Source organism: Cydia fagiglandana, chromosome 1 (assembly GCF_963556715.1).
Source record: "Cydia fagiglandana chromosome 1, ilCydFagi1.1, whole genome shotgun sequence".
NCBI classification, from domain to species: Eukaryota; Metazoa; Arthropoda; class Insecta; order Lepidoptera; family Tortricidae; genus Cydia; species Cydia fagiglandana.
This window is the reverse complement of record NC_085932.1, coordinates 23,453,737-23,474,673: the sequence shown is the minus strand read 5'-3', so window position 1 is coordinate 23,474,673 and position 20,937 is coordinate 23,453,737. Positions and strand designations below refer to the sequence as shown.

The 20,937-nt window shown below is 38.6% G+C and overlaps 3 protein-coding genes across 4 annotated transcripts in view; 1 reads left to right on the top strand and 2 right to left on the bottom strand.

Annotated features, from left to right (window-relative positions):
* The window catches only part of LOC134667670 (uncharacterized), a 115,764-nt gene that overhangs the window by 79,626 nt on the left and 15,201 nt on the right, over positions 1-20,937 (bottom strand). The gene's annotated exons all lie outside the window — the stretch shown is intronic.
* Positions 787-13,774, top strand: LOC134666649 (facilitated trehalose transporter Tret1-like). Of its 2 annotated transcripts, none has more exons than XM_063523876.1 (8): positions 787-1,071; positions 2,669-2,804; positions 6,338-6,566; positions 10,717-10,873; positions 11,472-11,692; positions 12,109-12,280; positions 12,559-12,845; positions 13,226-13,774. In XM_063523876.1, exons 1-8 carry the CDS (start codon positions 988-990, stop codon positions 13,500-13,502), a joined length of 1,563 nt encoding a protein of 520 aa, XP_063379946.1. In that variant the 5' UTR covers positions 787-987; the 3' UTR covers positions 13,503-13,774. The 2 variants fall into 2 exon arrangements, with proteins under 2 accessions (XP_063379946.1, XP_063379954.1); XM_063523884.1 differs by having other exon boundaries at positions 2,669-2,808; positions 6,342-6,566.
* On the bottom strand, positions 13,752-19,322 carry LOC134666643 (serine protease inhibitor 42Dd-like). Its single transcript, XM_063523864.1, has 7 exons — positions 19,137-19,322; positions 18,181-18,866; positions 17,656-17,829; positions 17,214-17,430; positions 16,148-16,362; positions 15,289-15,471; positions 13,752-14,515 (listed from the first exon to the last, which is right to left on the bottom strand). Exons 1-7 carry the CDS (start codon positions 19,147-19,149, stop codon positions 14,234-14,236), a joined length of 1,770 nt encoding a protein of 589 aa, XP_063379934.1. The 5' UTR covers positions 19,150-19,322; the 3' UTR covers positions 13,752-14,233.

The following is a 20,937-nucleotide window of genomic DNA, read 5'->3' as shown; positions in this document are numbered from 1 at the left end:
AATTTTCTGATTTAACCCCCAAAAGTGGCCCCCATGGTTAAAATTCATTTGTTTACGTTATATGTCCGTCTTTGGGTCACAAACCTACATATGTGTACCAAATTTCAACTTAATTGGTCCAGTAGTTTCGGAGAAAATAGGCTGTGACAGACGGACAGACAGACAGACAGACAGACGCACGAGTGATCCTATAAGGCTTCCGTTTTTTCCTTTTGAGGTACGGAACCCTAAAAAGTGTAAAAATAGTTTTCTGTTACCCATTAAAATAGTTGGATAGGTCTTTTGAAACGAATAGGGGTCTTTAACTACAACTTTTTCATAAAGTGAATATTTTCAGAGCAGCCCGTTCAAGACAGTCTATCGCGACGGACGGGTCTCCGGAATTCTACGATGAGCATGGCCCGACATGCTCTTGGTCGGTTTTTTATATCAAATTGCTTCACATTTCATTGTAGCTGTACTTACTCGTAACAAAGTTGACATGAAATAAATAAACGCATGAAATTCCCTCTTGTAAAAATCCAACTCCAAATATTTTTTTATTTATCATAATTATATTAAGTAGATCTTTCAACATCCGACATGCTTCACATGCTTTAGTAGGTAAACAACGTAAACAATGCTTTCAAATGGGTAAAATTCCTGTCTTGGGTTTTATATCTACAATAGTTAGGTACAGTATCTTGATTGTTTTTATTTAACACTGACTAATAGCAGCAGTGAAACAACAACATCAACATATTTAATCTTATGGTTCAGCATAAACCTTCATTCAAACGTCGCCGGGCTACAGTGAACGCTTGTCTTGCTCGCGTTCCATCTAAAATAAATCTTTTCAACTTACCTTCAAACTTTAACAACTATGACAGAGTGTTTATCATTTATTAACACAGTTGGGGTGAATGTACTTTGAATCTTATAAATTATTGTATTTTAAAGTATTATTTAAAATAGTCAAATATATATTTTAATTAAGTGTGAATAACGATGGTGCACAAATTTAAAATTGAATCTGCGGAAGTCGAATTTAGAAGACCGGCAATAAGTCGATTGAGATCAGTCACATCGCAGGTATTAGTTCACCTATTGTTTATTTATGTTGAGTGATAATTATATACACAAGGCTATGTTAAATAAAATGTGCCTTCTGAGTTAAACAAATAACCTGTCATATTTTGGTGTACGTGTGGTCTGGATGTGTTATATTATAGATAACCATAGGGAATCAAAAAAATGAATCACAATTTAACGTCAAACGCAAAGTTTTTATCGTGTAGGTTTTGGAGGTAAAATAACCTGCTGTAAGGTAAAGTGGCGTAGTGCTGTAAGGTGAGGGATTTGGGTTATATATTCGCAATAATCGCGATAACGTCTACAACCATCTATTCTACCTGACACTGAAATTACTAAATAGTTTCTATGGTATACAACCTCCAACTTAGTTATTAAGTAATAATAGCTTCATTATGAAGCAGAATAGTATGTTCAGTAGCTCCCTGTCACAGAGAACTGCCTTATTGAAAAAGTAATAAAATGTCAATTAAAAAATTGTGCAGTCCGTTGTTACGGTTGATTGCGTAACTTTATTGCATAAATATTACATTCCATACGGTTTGCATATCTAAAACTTAATATTACCTATGACACTAAATAAAGAAATGTCAACATCATTCAGGCCTTGTGCATCTTAGCAGATGATTTAAGCAGCATCTATGTTCTAGGAACAGCGCCGCTCGTGGCTATATAACCCGACCATTGAACGGCATAATCGCCCGCATTTGTGACTCAAGTAAAACGCTTGTGTTTTATTGCCCGTCCTAAAACCAGGACCTATCATGGGTTTCGCGGCCCCTTAAAAGACTGTTCCTCCACTCAACGCGGTTTGTTGCGAGATGCAACCATGCCATCGATATTAAACGCAACCATGTCCCGCTTTACAGTCCTTAAAAAAATAAAAAAAATATTGTAGCATAGTACGAAACGACCTACCTATTTGGACCTACATCACCCACTGGAAAACCGCTAATACGCGACCAGGAATCCGAAAGCGGTTGAAGTTGAAACACTAAGTAGAACCAACTCTAACAACTATTGTTCATACTGAATACCCTTCGGACCCTACTCTTCGATTCTATAATAGGTATATCCATGATATCTATTCTGCCCGCGACTTCATCTGCGCGGAATGATGAATGATTTGTATTGTATAAGCATCACGCAGGTATCTGATTGGTGGAATGCCCGAGTACGTTGTTTGTTTACATTGTTTTAAAGTCCTAATTAAATGACAATAGAAGCCCTTCAGGATTTTCCCTAGTAATCATTATTTTATTTCAGTCAATAAACTGAATAATAATCCGTTGACTCCATTCACATTCACAATTGAAATTGCTTACCTATTGAGGTATACCTGTATATGTTTAGATGTCACAGTAAAACCTCTTTTTAGTGAAAAAGGGTTAATCATTATCGCCTCAGTGACAACGCGTTTAACTAGTTAAAAATAACTAATTTTCCGTAAGGCCTCGGTAAAAACTACTTTTAACTGGGACTTTTCAGTCATAACTAATTTTCGTAAACTCCCTTGGTGAAAACTGGTTTTCACTAATTACATATTCAAAATTAATATCAGTTAAAACGTAATGGCAACATTTCCATGTATTTCCAGGTTGTAGCATGCATGTCTCCAAACCTGCTGCTGTTGGACCTGGGCATGGCCATCAGCTTCTCAACTATCGCAGTGCCTGATCTCCTGAACGCTTCGGAAGGCCTTTCTTTAGATGAACGACAGGCTTCATGGTTCGGTAAGTTGTAATGCTTCTTATATGTAATAAATTACAGGAAGGGAGCACTTTGTTTAACATTTGTACCTACTGAGTTACAATAAAATTGGATGGTAACTTTAGCCTTGCCTTAAAAGTCAAACTCAACAAGTGCACTTCAATCATTACACCAGTCCAGTAGCGAAGTTCAATCAACAACAACAACAACCTACAATTTTATAACTAGCAGTTCGTCCCGAACTGAGACCTCGCATTAAATAATGGTTTGTTTATTATTTTTACTGATACTTAATACAAATTTTGTTTGTGTCCATCTTTGGGTCACTAATTTACATAAAGTCTATTTTTTTATTCCGTAGACTAAAATGACATTTCATAATATGAATATAAAATGTCATTTTATACTATGAAATGTCATTGTAGTCTACCGAATAAAAAATATACTTTATGTGTACCAAATTTCAACTTAATTGGTCCAATAGTTTCCGAGAAAATAGGCTGTGAAAGACAAAAAAGATTTTGTTCAAGACTTGAGAGCGCAAAGCAAAAATTCTAGTTAGTAAAAGACTTCCTCAAAACAAACAGCTTAATCTTTGTTTCAAGATTTATTTAGTGAAATTGGCTAGAACTGGTTTTGTCTTGATCAAGGTCATGGAAAGATTTAAAGCCATAAAATAAACAGGAACGTAGGTATTTAGAATTAGAGAAATGTCGACCATGAACTATACTCGTGCATGTTATCGGTCATATTAAATAACTTTCCCCGACACGGTTTACTTCAATAATCTGTAATACTACAGCGACTTTTATCACCTTCAAGGTTTGTGCAGATGAGCATTGTTTTCCGCGTATCTAATCCAACTTACATTTGACTACAAACAATGTATGTACATATATTGTAAATATATATATTCACGTGCTAAGCGCCACTTGCACCATTCCACTTACCCGGGTTAACCGGTTAAACCTGAAGTTACCATGGTTACCAATACAATTTGACACGGGGTTAACGGTTTAACGGCTTATCCCCGGGTTAGAAGGATGGTGCAAATGGCTCTTATTGTACGTACTAGTTGATGTTCCAGCTGAGTAAATGAGATGAGACAGTGACAATGATAACTACCTACTTGCATTGTCAGCCCACTAGTCGTTTTCACTCTGCGCAATGAATACCTAGTTCCTTTTTCTCCGGGTACCTAGTCTTTTATAAATACTAATAGTAAATAATTAAAATTTTCCATAGCACCTAGTCGTAATCAGAATTGTACTTAATTGTCGAATGTGAATTCCCAAAGCCAAAGCAACAAATCAAAAATAAGTACCTATACCTACTAGGAAGTAACTTACAATCGAAAATAACAAAATTATTATACATATAATTATAGATAAACCAATATTAACACCCGAATAATAAATAGTTTATCTGTTATTCATGAAGATGGCACGATTCTGCAGTAAAAAAGAACAACATTGACAATAAGATCTTGGTAATGACCTTTAATGTAGGCGGAAACTACAACTACCTATTTCATGATGGCCATTTGGAGCTAAATAAAAAAACTGGTCAAGTGCGAGTCGGACTCGCGTTTCAAGGGTTCCGTACATCACACAATTTTCAACAATTTTTTTTGTACGTGTAACGTGACGTAAGTGAAACGTCTTGAAAAACCCGAATGAGTCAATCAAGTTTTCAACACATGTAGTTTTCTGGCGTGGTGGCTTATATCTCTGCAAATATGCAAAGTAGCTTAGATAGGAAATTAAATGCCGAACAATAGTACCTACAAGTGTCTAAATGCGAAGACTGAAGACCGAGCTCCGCCAGGCGTGTCTCACTCCGCGATTTCGTCGCTTTGCTACAGGTAGCTAAAAGTACATCCGTTCGACCCCAATTTTGGGGTTTGCCATAAGCCGCGCGTGGCGCTGTCGCCACCTAGCGGCCATATCTGTGCTGATCGTGACAGACGCGTTTTGTTAGAGAGTGAGTCTTCTGTACCTAGTACTATTATTTATTCTGTGGCTCCGCGTAGAGCTTAAAACTCGGAGCGTCCGACGGGTCGCGCTTCCTACAACTTCCGCAAGTGTTTTAAAAGCGAAGGCCGAAGAGAGATAATACCTACAAGGTGGCCAAAAAATACGCACATTCCCGTAGCCAGGGAGGTTTTGGGATTATACCTACTGAGCAACATTTACTATGGGACCCGAAATCGCGAAAAAAAATGTATCCTCCCATAGAAAACGGACCAACCAAAACGTATGAAACAGCCAAATTTTTCTTCGCGATTTCGGGGTTGCACGTCGGCAACGGGAATACACTTAATTTATTTTTTTGGCCACCCTGTATAGTGCTTTTTAAAACACGTGACAATACCTAGTAACCTAATCAATCAGTACTACAAGTACCATTGCGGCTGTGTGCCAGATACAGCCTAGTCGCATTTTTTATCTACAGTCCAACTCACGCTTGAAGCTAAAGGCACGCCTCTTCGGGACGCTTCGGGTCTTCGGCCTTATGCGGATATCGGCCTAGGGCCTTCGCAATAGCTGTCTACATCATGTTTCACTTAAAGTATTGCGGCTGTGTCCCTAAAAAATCCTAAACCGCATTTTTGTTTTTAAATCCGACTCACGCTTGACTCTAGATTTGTAATAAGTTTTCCTGTCATCTTTAGGTAAAGGACTATTTTGTGTATTTTTTTCAGAATTTTAGACTTAGTAGTTTCGGAGATAGAGGGGGGGGAAATGGTCATTTTTTGTCTATTTTCTTGAATAACTTCTAAAATTTTTATCGTAAATTTATAAAAAAAATATATTTCAGATTCTCACAATGAGCTCTTTCGTTTGATATGTAACACGACATAGTTTGCAAAACTTTGATTTTTAATTTTATGGTTTACCCCCCAAAAGTAGCCCCTATGTTTAAAATTCATTTGTTCACGTTACATATCCGTTTTTGGGTCACAGACTTACATATGTGTACGAAATTTCAACTTAATTGGTCCAGTAGTTTCGGAGCAAATTGGCTGTGACAGACGGACGGACAGACAGACGCACGAGTGATCCTATAAGGGTTCCGTTTTTTCCTTTTGAGGTACGGAACCCTAAAAATGACTCACGCTAGACCGGGCCGGGGCCGGGCCGGAGTTTCCGCCGCTTCGTTTTCTATGGAAAGCACTACGTGATCAACAATCAGCCGTCAATAGAAAATTACACGTCGGACGTCGGCCCGGGCACAGCTCGGTCTAGCGTGAATCATCCTTTATTATTGTATACATAGGTGGGTAAATGTTATGATATTCATAAGTATTATAAGTAATCATAATTAGTCGCAGTTTCTAAAGGTGAATTCCCTGTGGTATCGCTATCGCAAAATTGCAGTACCTATATTATACTATATAGTAGGTACTTGTACTTTTGTTTGTCAGGAGTTGTTTGTCAGTAGAGCACAGGCAGAGATAATCAAACTTTTTCCTATGCTAGTAATTATAATCCCAAAAAGAGGCACGGGTACTCGTAGGTATAGTTTTTTTATCCTATTGTTACTGAATTTACAGGAAGCGTAGCTTTCCTAGCGCAGCCTATCGGAGCACTTCTCTCCGGGCCCATGGTGGACTACTGCGGTCGCAAGAAGGCCAACTTCATCGCCAACCTGCCTCACGTGTGCGCGTGGCTCCTCATGTTCTTCTGTTGGAACCTTCCCACGCTTTTCTTGGCTAATATCCTCCTTGGATTTGGCACTGGGGTCATGGAAGCGCCAATCAATTCCTACGTCGGTGAAGTAAGGTAAGGAAAGTCACGTTTAGGGAAATATGAGCGAGACAACGCTTTGAAGTAAACCCTAAAAAGAACAAAACTATTCTTGCTTGCATTTGGCCATTATACACGACTTTATTATTTTGTACCAGTCATCAAAAATCCCCAGTACTGAGATTTTTCGGATTATGCGATGTTTATGCCATTATTGTTTCCACCTAGTCGCGATTCTACACAATATGAATTCCACGCAGCTGAAGTTTATCACGAGCGTTATTCTTCACAGTCATTATTTCAACACAGTCTTGATTCTACCTAGTAGCGATTCTACACAATATTTATTCCACACATCTGCAGTTTATCACATGCGTTATTCCTCACAGTCATTATTTCAACACAATCTTGATTCTACCTAGTAGTGATTCTACACAATATTTATTCCACACATCTGCAGTTTATCACATGCGTTATTCCTCACAGTCATTATTTCAACACAATCTTGATTCTACCTAGTAGTGATTCTACACAATATTTATTCCACACATCTGCAGTTTATCACACACAAATATATTACTATACAATCGTCGCAACTCTTATTAATGTTCGACATCGGTCACATTTCTGGTAAAAAGGCACCTTATATGAGTATTTTTTACCCGACTACGGCAACGCAAAAGGAGGGTTATGATTTTGACCGGTATGTATGTGGGTATGTATGTATGTATGTATGTATGTATGTTCATCTGTTCCCTCATAACTTCTAAAGTACTTATTATAATTTAATAAACGATGTGTCATTCGAATCGTCTTAATCGTCCGCTGGTTATAGGCTATATGGCGTCACAAAAAAATTAACACTGCGCCCTCTACAGGTCATTAAGTCACGAACCAAAAAACTAAAATTAAGTCATGATGATGTGTTATACATCATTGGAAAGAGCTCAATTAGCACATTTCAAATATATAAATATTGTTAGCGTTTGCACCCGGCTTTGCTTGCATGCGCCAGATAAAACATTAAATTTTCGGTTAGGTGATTCGAACTATGAATCTACAAGCGCTCTGGATTCTATCCGCGTGTTACGCGACTACGGCGATACAAGAAGGTTTTTGCAAAAGAACTTTGTTTGGCCGCTATACATGGTGTTTTTTTTAATGTCCTGCAACATTTTATAACGTGAATAGGTATAGAAGTCCTGATCAGCCAAAATGTATGAAACAGTCAATTCTTTTACAAGATACGTACGTGTTCCGAAGCCGGGCACCTTCGGCGCCCTCGTACTAAAATTGTCGGGCGTAGCCCGACGTACGCGTTCCAGAGCCGGGCGCCTTCGGCGCCCTCATACTAAAAGAGTCGGGCGGAGCCCGACGTACGCGTTCCAAAGCCGGGCGCCTTCGGCGCCCTCATACTAAAAGAGTCGGGCGGAGCCCGACGTACGCGTTGCAAAGTCGGGCGCCTTCGGCGCCCTCATACTAAAAGTGTCGGGCGTAGCCCGACATACGCGTTCCAAAGCCGGGCGCCTTTGGCGCCCTCATACTAAAAGAGTCGGGCGTAGCCCGACGCACGCGTTCCAAATCCGGGCGCCTTCGCCGCCCTCATACTAAAAGAGTCGGGCGTAGCCCGACAAACGGGTTCCAAAGCCGGGCGCCTTCGGCGCCCTCATACTAAAAGAGTCGGGCGTAGCCCGACGCACGCGTTCCAAAGCTGGGCGCCTTGGCCGCCCCCATACTAAAAGTGTCGAGCGTAACCCGACGTACGCGTTCCAAAGCCGGGCGCTTTCGGCGCCCTCATACTAAAAGAGTCGGGCGTAGCCCGACGTATGCGTTCCAAAGACAGTCGCCATCGGCGCCCTCATAGGCACTAAAGGAGTCGGGCGTAGCCCGATATAGGCGGCGCTCTGCGTGCATTTCTGTACTGAGGACGCCCTCGCAAAAGTAATATAAAGTGACTTCAAAAAGTTAGTAACGAAATCATGACCCCAAAATTAATTAAATAAAAAATAAGTTCAAAAACTAAAACCCGACTACTGCAAATCGCGCTCTAAAAATTATGAAACAAGATAGAATTCTTATCTAAAATATCAAGCAGAAAATATTATATATGTTACCATTTTTTTTATATAAAGTACAACGTAATATAATTTACTGAATTTTTTATATATTTACAGAGATTCAGAGGATCGCCGTGGTCGTATGCCACGATTATAAACTTAAAAAAGTAATGTGGCATACGACCACGGCTATCCTCTATCCGAAGGCGCCCGGCTTTGGAACGCATATGTCGGGCTACGCCCGACTCTTTTAGTATGAGGGCGCCGAAGGCGCCCGGCTTTGGAACGCGTACGTCGGGCTCCGCCCGACTCTTTTAGTATGAGGGCGCCGAAGGCGCCCGGCTCTGGAACGCGTACGTCGGGCTACGCCCGACAATTTTAGTACGAGGGCGTCGAAGGTGCCCGGCTTCGGAACACGTACGTATCTTGTAAAAGAATTGACTGTTTCATACATTTTGGCTGATCAGGACTTCTATACCTATTCACGTTATAAAATGTTGCAGGACATTAAAAAAAACACCATGCATAGCGGCCAAACAAAGTTCTTTTGCAAAAACCTTCTTGTATCGCTGTAGTCGCGTAACACGCGGATAGAATCCAGAGCGCTTGTAGATTCATAGTTCGAATCACCTAACCGAAAATTTAATGTTTTATCTGGCGCATGCAAGCAAAGCCGGGTGCAAACGCTAACAATATTTATATATTTGAAATGTGCTAATTGAGCTCTTTCCAATGATGTATAACACATCATCATTACTTAATTTTAGTTTTTTGGTTCGTGACTTAATGACCTGTAGAGGGCGCAGTGTTCATTTTTTTGTGACGCCATATAGCCTATAACCAGCGGACGATTAAGACGATTCGAATGACATATCGTTTATTAAATTATAATAAGTACTTTAGAAGTTATGAGGGAACAGATGAACATACATACATACATACATACATACATACCCACATACATACCGGTCAAAATCATAACCCTCCTTTTGCGTTGCCGTAGTCGGGTAAAAAATACTCATATAAGGTGCCTTTTTACCAGAAATGTGACCGATGTCGAACATTAATAAGAGTTGCGACGATTGTATAGTAATATATTTGTGTGTGATAAACTGCAGATGTGTGGAATAAATATTGTGTAGAATCACTACTAGGTAGAATCAAGATTGTGTTGAAATAATGACTGTGAGGAATAACGCATGTGATAAACTGCAGATGTGTGGAATAAATATTGTGTAGAATCACTACTAGGTAGAATCAAAATTGTGTTGAAATAATGACTGTGAGGAATAACGCATGTGATAAACTGCAGATGTGTGGAATAAATATTGTGTAGAATCGCTACTAGGTAGAATCAAGACTGTGTTGAAATAATGACTGTGAAGAATAACGCTCGTGATAAACTTCAGCTGCGTGGAATTCATATTGTGTAGAATCGCGACTAGGTGGAAACAATAATGGCATAAACATCGCATAATCCGATTTTTCGTACTCATATGCTAAGTGCCATTTTTGGCAAGTTGCTACTTTAAACTGGAAAACATGTGCCGTCTAATGAATGAAATGACTACCTATTGATATTTGTCAATAGGCCATCGTCATAAAGTAGGTAATAACTTAGTCTGCATGATATCACAGTGTAGGTATTACCTTAATTGCGTGTCAAATATCCATGATATCACTATTGTTTTAGGTCAATGTTACTTGATCTTACCTACTATTTCGTAACGTCAAACAAACCATATCTATAGATATCAACAATCATTCATTCCTTATAAGATATGAATTTACTATTTTTTAATTTAAGATTGTAGAAAGTTAAATATGACACACAACTCTTTAACATGGTAGATGATGATAAGATGAAGGAAGATGATTATGACTTTAAAAATACGGAAACATAAACAGATGATCGAATCAGAAGCTGCGAAAATACGAGTATCAACAGCCAACATTACATTTTTACTTTACTAAGGCCCACTTGCACCATTCCACTAACCCGGGGTTAACCGGTTAAACCTTGCCATGGTTACCAGTACAATTTGACACTAGGTTAACGGTTTAATCACTTAACCCCAGGTTAGTGGGATGGTGGGCCTAATCTACAATTTGACCATTATTGTCTACAGCGAGCCAACCATTCGCGGAGCCCTTTGCACTCTCTCCCAGCTGTTTACGTCCATCGGTGTGTTCGTGATGTACTTCCTGGGCACCGTGGTGGACTGGCGCAGGGCCGCGCTCATCTGCCTCGTCGCACCCGTCCTCTCCATGCTTTTAATTCTGTTGGTATGTAACCAGGCGTAGCCAACATGGAAATAGCTAACGCTCCATAGCGAACGAAACACAACTGTCACTGTCACATTAATATGGAAGAGTGATACAGATACACAAAGCGATTCGATGGCGAAGCGCAAGCGATCGTCACCTTGGATAGGCCGCCAGCTGCTAAGAACAGGGGTCACGGCACATAGACTAGAAATAATTCAGGTGGTCATCACACTCTTTTGTAGCAATTTTGAAGTTGATGTAGTTAATTTATATTTAGGCTCCATTACCGTCCTGACCAATGAACTGAAGCTATGAAGATGGGGTAATTACGAGTAATAGTAATTATAAAGAGATTAAGTCAGTACCGGCTTAGATACCTCAGCTACGACTACGAATATCTTCTAGTATCTTGGAAACCTACTATTTAGTATTCTTACTACTACTATTTCTGAATAGAATATGTAGTTACTGCTTTCCTTTCTATGCACATAAAGGGGACAGTCCACTTCTATGGAAATTGACAATAACACCGACGCCTTCGAACTTAATGCAGCTGCGGTCAGAAATGGAATGTTATCCTTCCTTGATGCAAATCATGCAAAATAAATTGTTTCAGGTACCCGACACACCAGTCTGGCTACTGGTCCATAGACGTGAGAAGGAAGCCCTCAAGTCACTGTGCTATCTCCGTGGCTGGACCACACCCGAGAACGTTCGAGAGGAGTTTGATGACCTCGTCGTCTACTCTAAGACTTTACAGCAATGCGTCATCTGCCAACAAACTAATGATAAGATGCCAACTGACTGCGAACATGACAAAATGAATATTATTAAGAGGTCAGTGAAATAACGAATTAGTGGAATGCCATTTTGTCCTCATAGCAGCCTAATAGGGATTATCTTACAGAATATGGTCACAGCACAGCACATGGTACAGTCGACGTCAAAGATATGTTTAATTTGTTTGCCTTACTACAAAGAAGTAAGGGACAAAAGTGTAAACTTATCTTTGACGTCGACTGTACATAACTAGGCAGCAGTGTGCAGTATTGTATGGATGTTGACGGTAATCGTCGACAAAGCCAACTGTTGCATTGTGTTGATTCGTCAACCTATGTATTCAACATGTAAATCCTAGTAGTCATCGTCAACGCTTAGTTACATCATACATAAACTTTCGCATCCGCTTGTTAGTCAACATCGCACTTGTTTGTAAACCAAAATGATGAAAATAAGTGCGTCTTTGTTCACAGGTTGATACTGAAATTTAGATACGTAATGTTGTGCAAGGAGACTCTCCGACCGCTACTTCTCGTCTTGTTGTACTTCACATTCCTGGTGATGAGCGGATTGGTCCCCACCAGACCAAACATGGTCAATGTATGTGGAGCCCTTGGAATGGCACACGACGGAAAGAACATTGTGGTAAGAGTTATTTACTCTATTAAATAAACAAGCGTCGCAATTAACATATTTTTTACCAAGGCAACGTGAGACCTAAACTATTAAAAATAGTACGGAATACATTTTTCACTCTTGTGTCTCATTAGAATAAGTTGTCACGGCAATTTTACCATTACCATAACGATACCGCCTTTGAATGTCGACTAAATAATCGATTTCGGTCTTACAACAGTTTGTCTTTATATAGCAAGTGAGCATTTTAAAGATTTTGCCTAATATGTGTATCCTTTTTTCCTCAGCTCATGGTTGGCATACTTACCCTGGTCACTAGCATCGTCACGATTGGGTTCATCAAAATCTTCGGCAAACGCAAACTGGCACTTTTCGCCATGCTCGGCGCTGCCATCTCGTGCGCAGCTCTCAGCGCCTACGCTAAGAAAAACGTACCAGATTCCGTCTTCTCCTACGACACTGATACGTTTCCTGACACAAAGAGCTATGTGCCGCTCGTGTTGTTTTATGCGATCACTATCTTTAACGGATTTGGAGTACCATGGGTGCTGCTTGGAGAAGTCTTTCCATTTAGGTAAGATTACTTTTCGGTAACTTAATATAATGTAGATAAATCCTGTGTAGGTACTTATAAGTTTCAATCATTTTCTTTATTTAATGGTATCAGTCTACGAGAGGTACAGATCTTACCTTATAGACGATAATATATAGATACATGTATCTAGTATATATGTGTGGTGCGTATGCCTTTGTAGAAATAAGGTTAAGCTTCGACGATTGTAACATTTGTAACAGATATAACCGAGTTGTGCGGCTCTTGCCCGAGTAGTTTATGTGAATGCGGAGTCTTTAGGAGGTATAACGTGTGACGACAAATCATCAGCTATCTACTTACACGTCAATGGATATAATAATGTATGTTGTTTGTAAAATATTTATATGTCGTTGTTACAGGAGTCGTGCTACCGCTCAAGGCATAGCGGCGGCCTTAAACTACGTAGTAACCTTCATTGCTACTAAAACATTTATCGACTTGGAGACAAGCACTCATCTATGGGGCACCTATGCCGTATATGCTGCCTTCAGCTTTCTAGGAACTATATATTTATACTTCTTTTTACCAGAAACAGAGGGAAAGAGTTTGCAGGAAATTGAATCATATTACAATGGCAAACTGAAAACCTTCGCTGATGATCCCGTCATCAACCTGTTTAAGAGATTCAAGAGATAGTCTTGTTGGTTTTAAGTTATTTATTCCATTGCAGAGATCAAGACTTAATGTAATCGTTGAACCTAATGAGGTTTTTAAGATATATTGGTTCTCTCTCCCGAGCTCATCTTGAAGCTTGTGCCAAATATATTTATATTTTCGAGCATCCATAATATTTAAGCATGTATATGGTGACGATTCCAGTAACTAATTCACTAAAAAATACGGATAGAATGCAAACGAAACTACATGTTAAACCAAAAACAATGATTATGAAATATTCAAGTTGAAAATTACAGCTTTTATTTACCTATTTAACTAGTATCCTTCCTGAGTTTAATCTTATCTTAAGTGGATTTCCATGTTATAGGCATGTTGACATCCAAAATTTGTTATTGGCTTACGTACACCTAACTTTAAAATATAAACATTTGTGCACTATTTATTGTAATGTGTATATAAATCTAAACCTATAGACTCTGTGCGAAAAGAGAAGAGTCGTGGTATGTATGGCACCCAATAGGCACATTCCATGCACCACTCTTCTGTTTTCGAACAGAGTCTAATTATTGTATAGGCATTTATAAAAATATACGAGTATTTCAGTAACACTAGGTACTACGAGCCAATCAATTACATTGTGTTAATTTCAAAGTCCTCCTCATTCATGACTACATGACTCGTAAAGAAAATTACCTACAACTTTTAGCATTACCTTAAAATAACGTCACAAAAATCGGCAAGATATAAATTTACAGTGAAGGGTCTTCAATCTTAGTCATAAACAAAGGCACGTTTAGCTGATTATCCCACAGCACAGCTAAAAACGGCCGATCTGCCCTGAACACAACGGACGGATTGTCGAATGACAACGCTACGACTGCAACCACTGTAGATGCGGCGGCTGTGGCGCCGCGTTCATCTATTGACATCATGGCAGAATGAACCGCCGAGGAGACTTGGGGCGAGGTGGCGCGGTACAGACCGATGTTGCTGAGTTCCGAAGTTGGAGTAAACATCTTTGTAATTCCCATCTGAAAATAATATGCCTTTCAAATCCTCTTTTTATCAACTATCATAATTAAAATAGCGGTTGGTACCTATTCATTGATAAGTCGTAAAAAATATTGCTAGAGTCGGTCGAATACAACTCTGTAAATTCGTCATATTCATCAGCCAGTAATTAATTTGTACATCTTTAAAAAAAACATTTTCAATGTTAAAACACTTACATTCCTCACTAACAATAAAGATCTCCTATTCTCCTTCTAACGACAAGTGACTGACCTGCCTGCTGCGAGTGCCTGAGGGCCTACAGCGAACCACGTTCGACGTGTTGTCTCCGTGTCACACTTACGTACTAATTTACAAGTGCGACATAGAGGCAACACATCGAACGTGGTTTGTGGTTGGCCCGGCCTTATGGACAACATGCCAATCGCTAACGCTACGTAGCGAAGGAAACGTAACTATCACTATCACACTAATATGGAAGTGCTATAGAGAGACACAAAGCAATGTCTAATAGGCCGCCTGGTCTGCTTGATCTAAAACCTGCTTTGCAACTTCATGCAACTTGCAACTAAAAACAGATATTGTGGCTGCCAGTTGCCCGTTGTACACGGCGTGTGGTCAACCAGAGGGCCTACCGCGAACCACGTTCGACGTGTTACCTCCCTGTCGCACTTGTAAATTCGTACTTAAGTTTGACAGGGAGGCAACACGTCAAACGTAGTTCGCAGTAGGCCCTCAGGCTTGCCTAAGTATAGCTGACCAAGTCTAAATTAGGTTCATTGGGTAGACTTACCTTCGCGAAAATCGGTTGCAGATTAGCGTTACTACGAACAGTGAACTTCGGTATTTCGAGAAGAACGTCCTGGCGCCGTAAGTTCTGGTAGTTAGCTAGAGTTTCGCCGTCGAGTGACGTCAACACAGCTGATACGTCTGCACCAGGAACGGGCAGCAACATCACTAAAGAATATTCATTGTTCTGGAAATACATTTATTATCATAATTTTATTTGCATACAATTTTACAGCGACCTACGCAGGTTTTTCGACATACCTACTTTCCAAATTAGGCTTAAACATAAACTTCAAGCTAGCATAATGTTCCTAGCTTTATGATTATGACGGCTTTTTGCAACGGCTCGCTTTGGAAGCCTGGTGCCCACTTGGTAATCTTATCCCAAAAAATGGGACAAGCACTATAGTTCGTTTTTTTAGCATTAGAAAGAACTTGGAAGAAGGTAAGCGATCTTGACATGTCTTTTAATTGAAAAACGCTTTTTAAAAATCAAAAACTATTACTTATGAAAGCAGAAGAATATAAAGGATCGTATTAGATTCATAATTGTTACATATTTGCCGTAACTTATTTTTAAAATGTGTTTTTCAATTAAAAGACACATCAAAATTGTTTACCTTATTTCTAATGCTAAAAAAAACGAACTATAAGTATGCGTTACTTATACGAAAGCCATCGAATTCTCTCTCACCTTCCAACCCAGGTGGAATTAGGCCACAATCCAGTTTCCTTGAATTACCAGTACACTAATGCTCATGCTCAAGTTTGGCCGATATAGAACTAACTCTATAAGTGACTTATCAATCAAATTAACATCAGCAGATAATAACTTAAAATGCAATCTCCAAGAACGTCCTTACCTCAAAAGGTAAAACGATAACAATGGCTTTGTTAGCCTTATCTAAACCAGCCCTGAAGCCACTTCGCAGCGTCATGAACGGAACAGATTTTTTGCTTCCATTGCTCAGATTAAACTCCTGTAGTGACGTTTCTGATGGTTTGAACATGGTCTCCCATATACCCTTGAAGTATATCGCATTGGCAAGCACGAGTTGGGTGTTAACACCGATGGAATCTGAAACATTTAAGGATTATGAAATTAAAATAGATGTCATATACAAAGGAAAATCTGACCAAGACCTCCTGTGCCCCAAACACACACACACACATGTCTAGATTTCCCTCCAAGGCAAAAATAGACGATTTAAAGATTTTAAAGATACAAAAGTTGGCTATGCTTTTGGTGGAAGTAGGTAGAAAATCTAAAAGCGGCCAAGTGCGAGTCGGACTCGCCCATGAAGGGTTTTATTTATTATGTTACTTAATTTTAGTTACTTGCTGCTGTTATGTTATATGCTCGCCCATGAAGGGTTTTATTTATTATGTTACTTAATTTTAGTTACTTGCTGCTATTATGTTACTTGCTGCTACGGAAGTAAGGCCAAGTCATTACACGTATTAAAAATTAAAGATATCTTAGGTACTGATTATTTGGTTTAACACCCCCTGGCACTGACTAAAATAACTGACTTGGTTCACATAACATCTCAAAACTTTTTTGTAGTAGAAGAATTGCATTGCGAGACTTGCATCTTTTTACATGTAATGTTTTTGATATGATTCAATATTCGAGAAGGAAATTGCATTAAATATTTCTAAAGGCGTCTTCATTTCGTCTGCTTATCGTAGTTTGTTTAATTACTGAGTTCGTAGGTTAACATATTTTCAACTTAGTATTATGGCTGTGATTTAACAAGGATTTATTCGACTGTATATAGTGTTGTTAGAGTATCATGCCTATGAGAAGTCACGAGTCCTCGAGATATCTGGAGTATATACACGAGTGTTTTTTTTCGTGCTAACATTACTTTATGAAGTCTAAGAAAGCCGCTAAAGCCAAAGCATATATATTATTACATTTCTTACCTGGTGATACCAGCTTATCAATCTGGTCGTTTGTCTTACTAGCAATCCAAGAGTTTATCTTCTGGGCAGCAGCATTTGGATTATCAAAGCTGATTCTTGATACTTCGCTGTCAAAGTTTTCAATGGCAAAATTCTTGAAATCACGACTAAGCTCGAATGAATCTGCTGCGAAAATACTGCTTGCCGATCGCAAAATGTTTCGTTCGGTACCTCGCTTCTGTAAACGTAAAGTTAGCCTTTGTAAGAAACAATACAGTACAAATCCTCTTTGAGCGATCACTACCAGAGACAACTAAATTGGAAACAAAATACTTACTTAGCAGCAAAAAAATGCAATAAATCAATTTCCAGCTTTATTACAATGTTAAATCATGTTAAATTATTAGGCAATGCTGCAGCTATACATACACAGACATATTGTAATTATGTACGTATTCCTTACCCGGAAGGCTGTGTTCATAAGTCGAAAGGCTTCTGCTGACTTCGCTGGAGACAATCTCAATGCATTCGAGACCTGTTCTTGAGTCACGCCCGTGGCGCCAGCTTGCAGGAGCGCCAGCATATTTACCACGGACATTGGGGAAACTACAACGTTTGATTGATTCCCTCTTGCACTCTGAAACAGTCAAATCGAGAAATAAACAAAATTACCTTTATAAAAAGATGCTTGAACCCTTTATTAGGCAGGTACACGATTATTTGTGATTTCTTTCTCCAATATGTGTTTTTTTTACACTCGCGCACTCGTTGCTAATCGAAAATCAACGCTCTTGTAAGTATCATAATTGATAACTTAAGTATATATTATAATTGTGAACAAAACCGTATTTTTAGTGTTTTTTTTTATGTATATTAATGATTACGACCGTACGACCAGTAGGTAATTATGATTGTATCAAACGTCTTAATTATAAATTCATTAACATGGAGTCATTCAATTCTCAGTAAAAAATCAAACAAAGCTTACCTTCATCATAAAAATACCAACATGTGAGATAACCGCAGACGCAAGTTTCACATCCTGCGTCAAATTCACCTGCTGAGAACTTTGGGATAGAGGAACGTCGGCTCGAGTTGTATGTCTGTTGTCACCACCGATGTTTGATTGCATTAAATTTTGCTTGGAATAGTAATCTTGACTTGATTGCAAAGGCGGTGCAAGTTCTATACTTTGTTGAAATTGGTAGTTCGGATTTTGGTTCAAATTTGGATTGAATTGATTTTGGTTTTGAACATTATTCTGATTTAATGGCAGATTCAAATTGTTATACTGATTCTGTAAATGATTTGTTTCACTGTGTAAGTTTTCGTTTTGATTAAATGTTTGGTACTGATTCTGTAAGTTACCATTTTGAATTGCTGGTTTATTTACGTTCTTATACCCTCCATCCTGTTTGTTATCATTTCTTGCGTTTCGTTGTACTTGTTGATCAGGTCGCAAGTGACTGTCATTAAGAGACTGCGTCTGCGCTTGTTGTAAGCTTGCTTTTGCGTCGTCACTACTTTGATTCACGTTGTTAATATTATAACTTCTGGGCAAATTATCTTCGAAAAATAACTGTTCAGATCCAGGGTCATATCTATTGGAAGTCCGTGTCTGTTTCAGACTTTGGGAATCTATTCTTATTGTCAAGCAGACTATTGTCAATAAAACTGAAACAATACAAGTTATGGAAAATTGTATATTCGGTATAACTAAACGCATATTAGAAGAATTATATTACGTAGGTACGCTGTTTCAAGTAAAAAGTACATTCCTGCACTTTAAAACAATGGCAATGTCGTGAAATGCACCACTGTACTATTGTTCTTGTGTATCGTACTTAAAAAATAACGGTACCTTGCGATCTATTTACAGAGGTAAACAAACATCAACCTAACCCTGACCGAAGTTAAACATAACCTAAACTGGTTTTTACTTACTCTGAAACCTCATGTTGTTTTATACTGTTTCCTCTTTTCACTGTCTAACTAAATAGGTACTTATTGAAATTTTATGATCAATAATTACATTGAGTTTTAATTTGGTAGGTAGAATATTTATTTGGTTTTGTCACTGTGCGCTACATGACCGGTCTCTAAGAGATCTCGGGATGAACTATAAACAAGACAATTAATTCTGACGAGTGCGTCGCAGTGGTGAAGTTTTTAAAATGGAATCTACTGTAATGCCAGCAAGGTGCATGTTTCTATGACCCAGTAATGCTAATATCGCATTATCAACTTAGCTTCTACCAATCAAGTTTCCGTTATGGATTTTCCTCTTAGCCGGTTTCTTGTTTCCTTGTTGTTTCGTATTGCATTCTATTATTTATATTTTTTCGAAATAGGTACTACGTCAGAAGGGAAGGGATTAGTAGTAAAACCGTTCCAGGAAAACAACACCTATTCTGTATTTTGGATTCGCTGAGAAAATCTGTTTTTTTTTTTACAAGCGCATGAGTCAATTCAATATGTATGGTATTTAGGAATACGCTACATGACGTGAACACGTACAGGCTATGGTAACCGCTTGCTTAAGGCGGATCGTATGCTTGTTTCCCACCGTCGTGCCATCTAACCAATATCTATTATAAATGTGAAAGTTTGTATGTTCATTAAGTGCATTCCGCCTTCACGCCTTAATTTTTAGCTATTCCGGAATTTTGTTATTCCTTTAATACCCCAAGGGTGTGCAGTGGGGGTTGCATTTTAGTACGGGAGAATTAAGGGAGTACGGGGTCAGTCGACTATTACTCGGACGATATTCTACGAAGTCACATTCGCAGAGAATGGCAGAGACTACAAATAGGTACTTTGACTGTATTGTCTGTGTTTGGATAAATATTAAGTGGGTACCCAGTTAATAAAAGTATACGTTGTCTCCTTAAAATATTTAATCTCGTTCTAATAACGACTAAAGAAGCTACAACGGTTAAAGAAGCTATGGTTATCTGATTTGACTGATTAATTTGTCTATATTTCTATTGTATAGTTGCTTTATATCGTTCTAATTCTTTCCAATTTTTAGTGTATTTTCCCCTTTCCTTTTTGTGTAATATATGTATGTTTATCCTATAAATTTTGTATGTATTTATATCCTTTATCTTTCTGGTACCTTGTTGTACATTTTGCTGCATTTGTCACCCTCTTTTCACTCTCTCCTCTCATCTACTCAAAGGTTAACTGGAAGAGATCCCTCAAAGGGATAAGTTCGCCTTTGTACTTCTTGCTAATTGTATGTTATTTTTAATATGTCTTTTTGTACAATAAAGTACATTGTACATTTTGCTGCATTTGTCACCCTCTTTTCACTCTCTCCTCTCATCTACTCAAAGGTTAACTGGAAGAGATCCCTCAAAGGGATAAGTTCGCCTTTGTACTTCTTGCTAATTGTATGTTATTTTTAATATGTCTTTTTGTATAATAAAGTTGAGGCAACAAGACGGAGGGGGAGACCAAGGAGAACGTACATAGATCAAGTAAAGGAAAAGCTCAACGTCGTGTCGTATCAGGCTGTCAAGGAGAAGGCAGAGGACCGACATACATGGAAATCGCTCCACCGACAAGAGTCTAACTCTTAAATGAATGATGATGATGATGTACAATAAAGAGTTTACTACTACTACTACTACTAATTTTTTTTCTCGTGCCACACTCAAAAATATGTTAAAATGTTTTAAAACTACCTATTATTCACCATACCCTTTAAATTGAATATGTGTCGAAGTCTAGTCAAACGTAT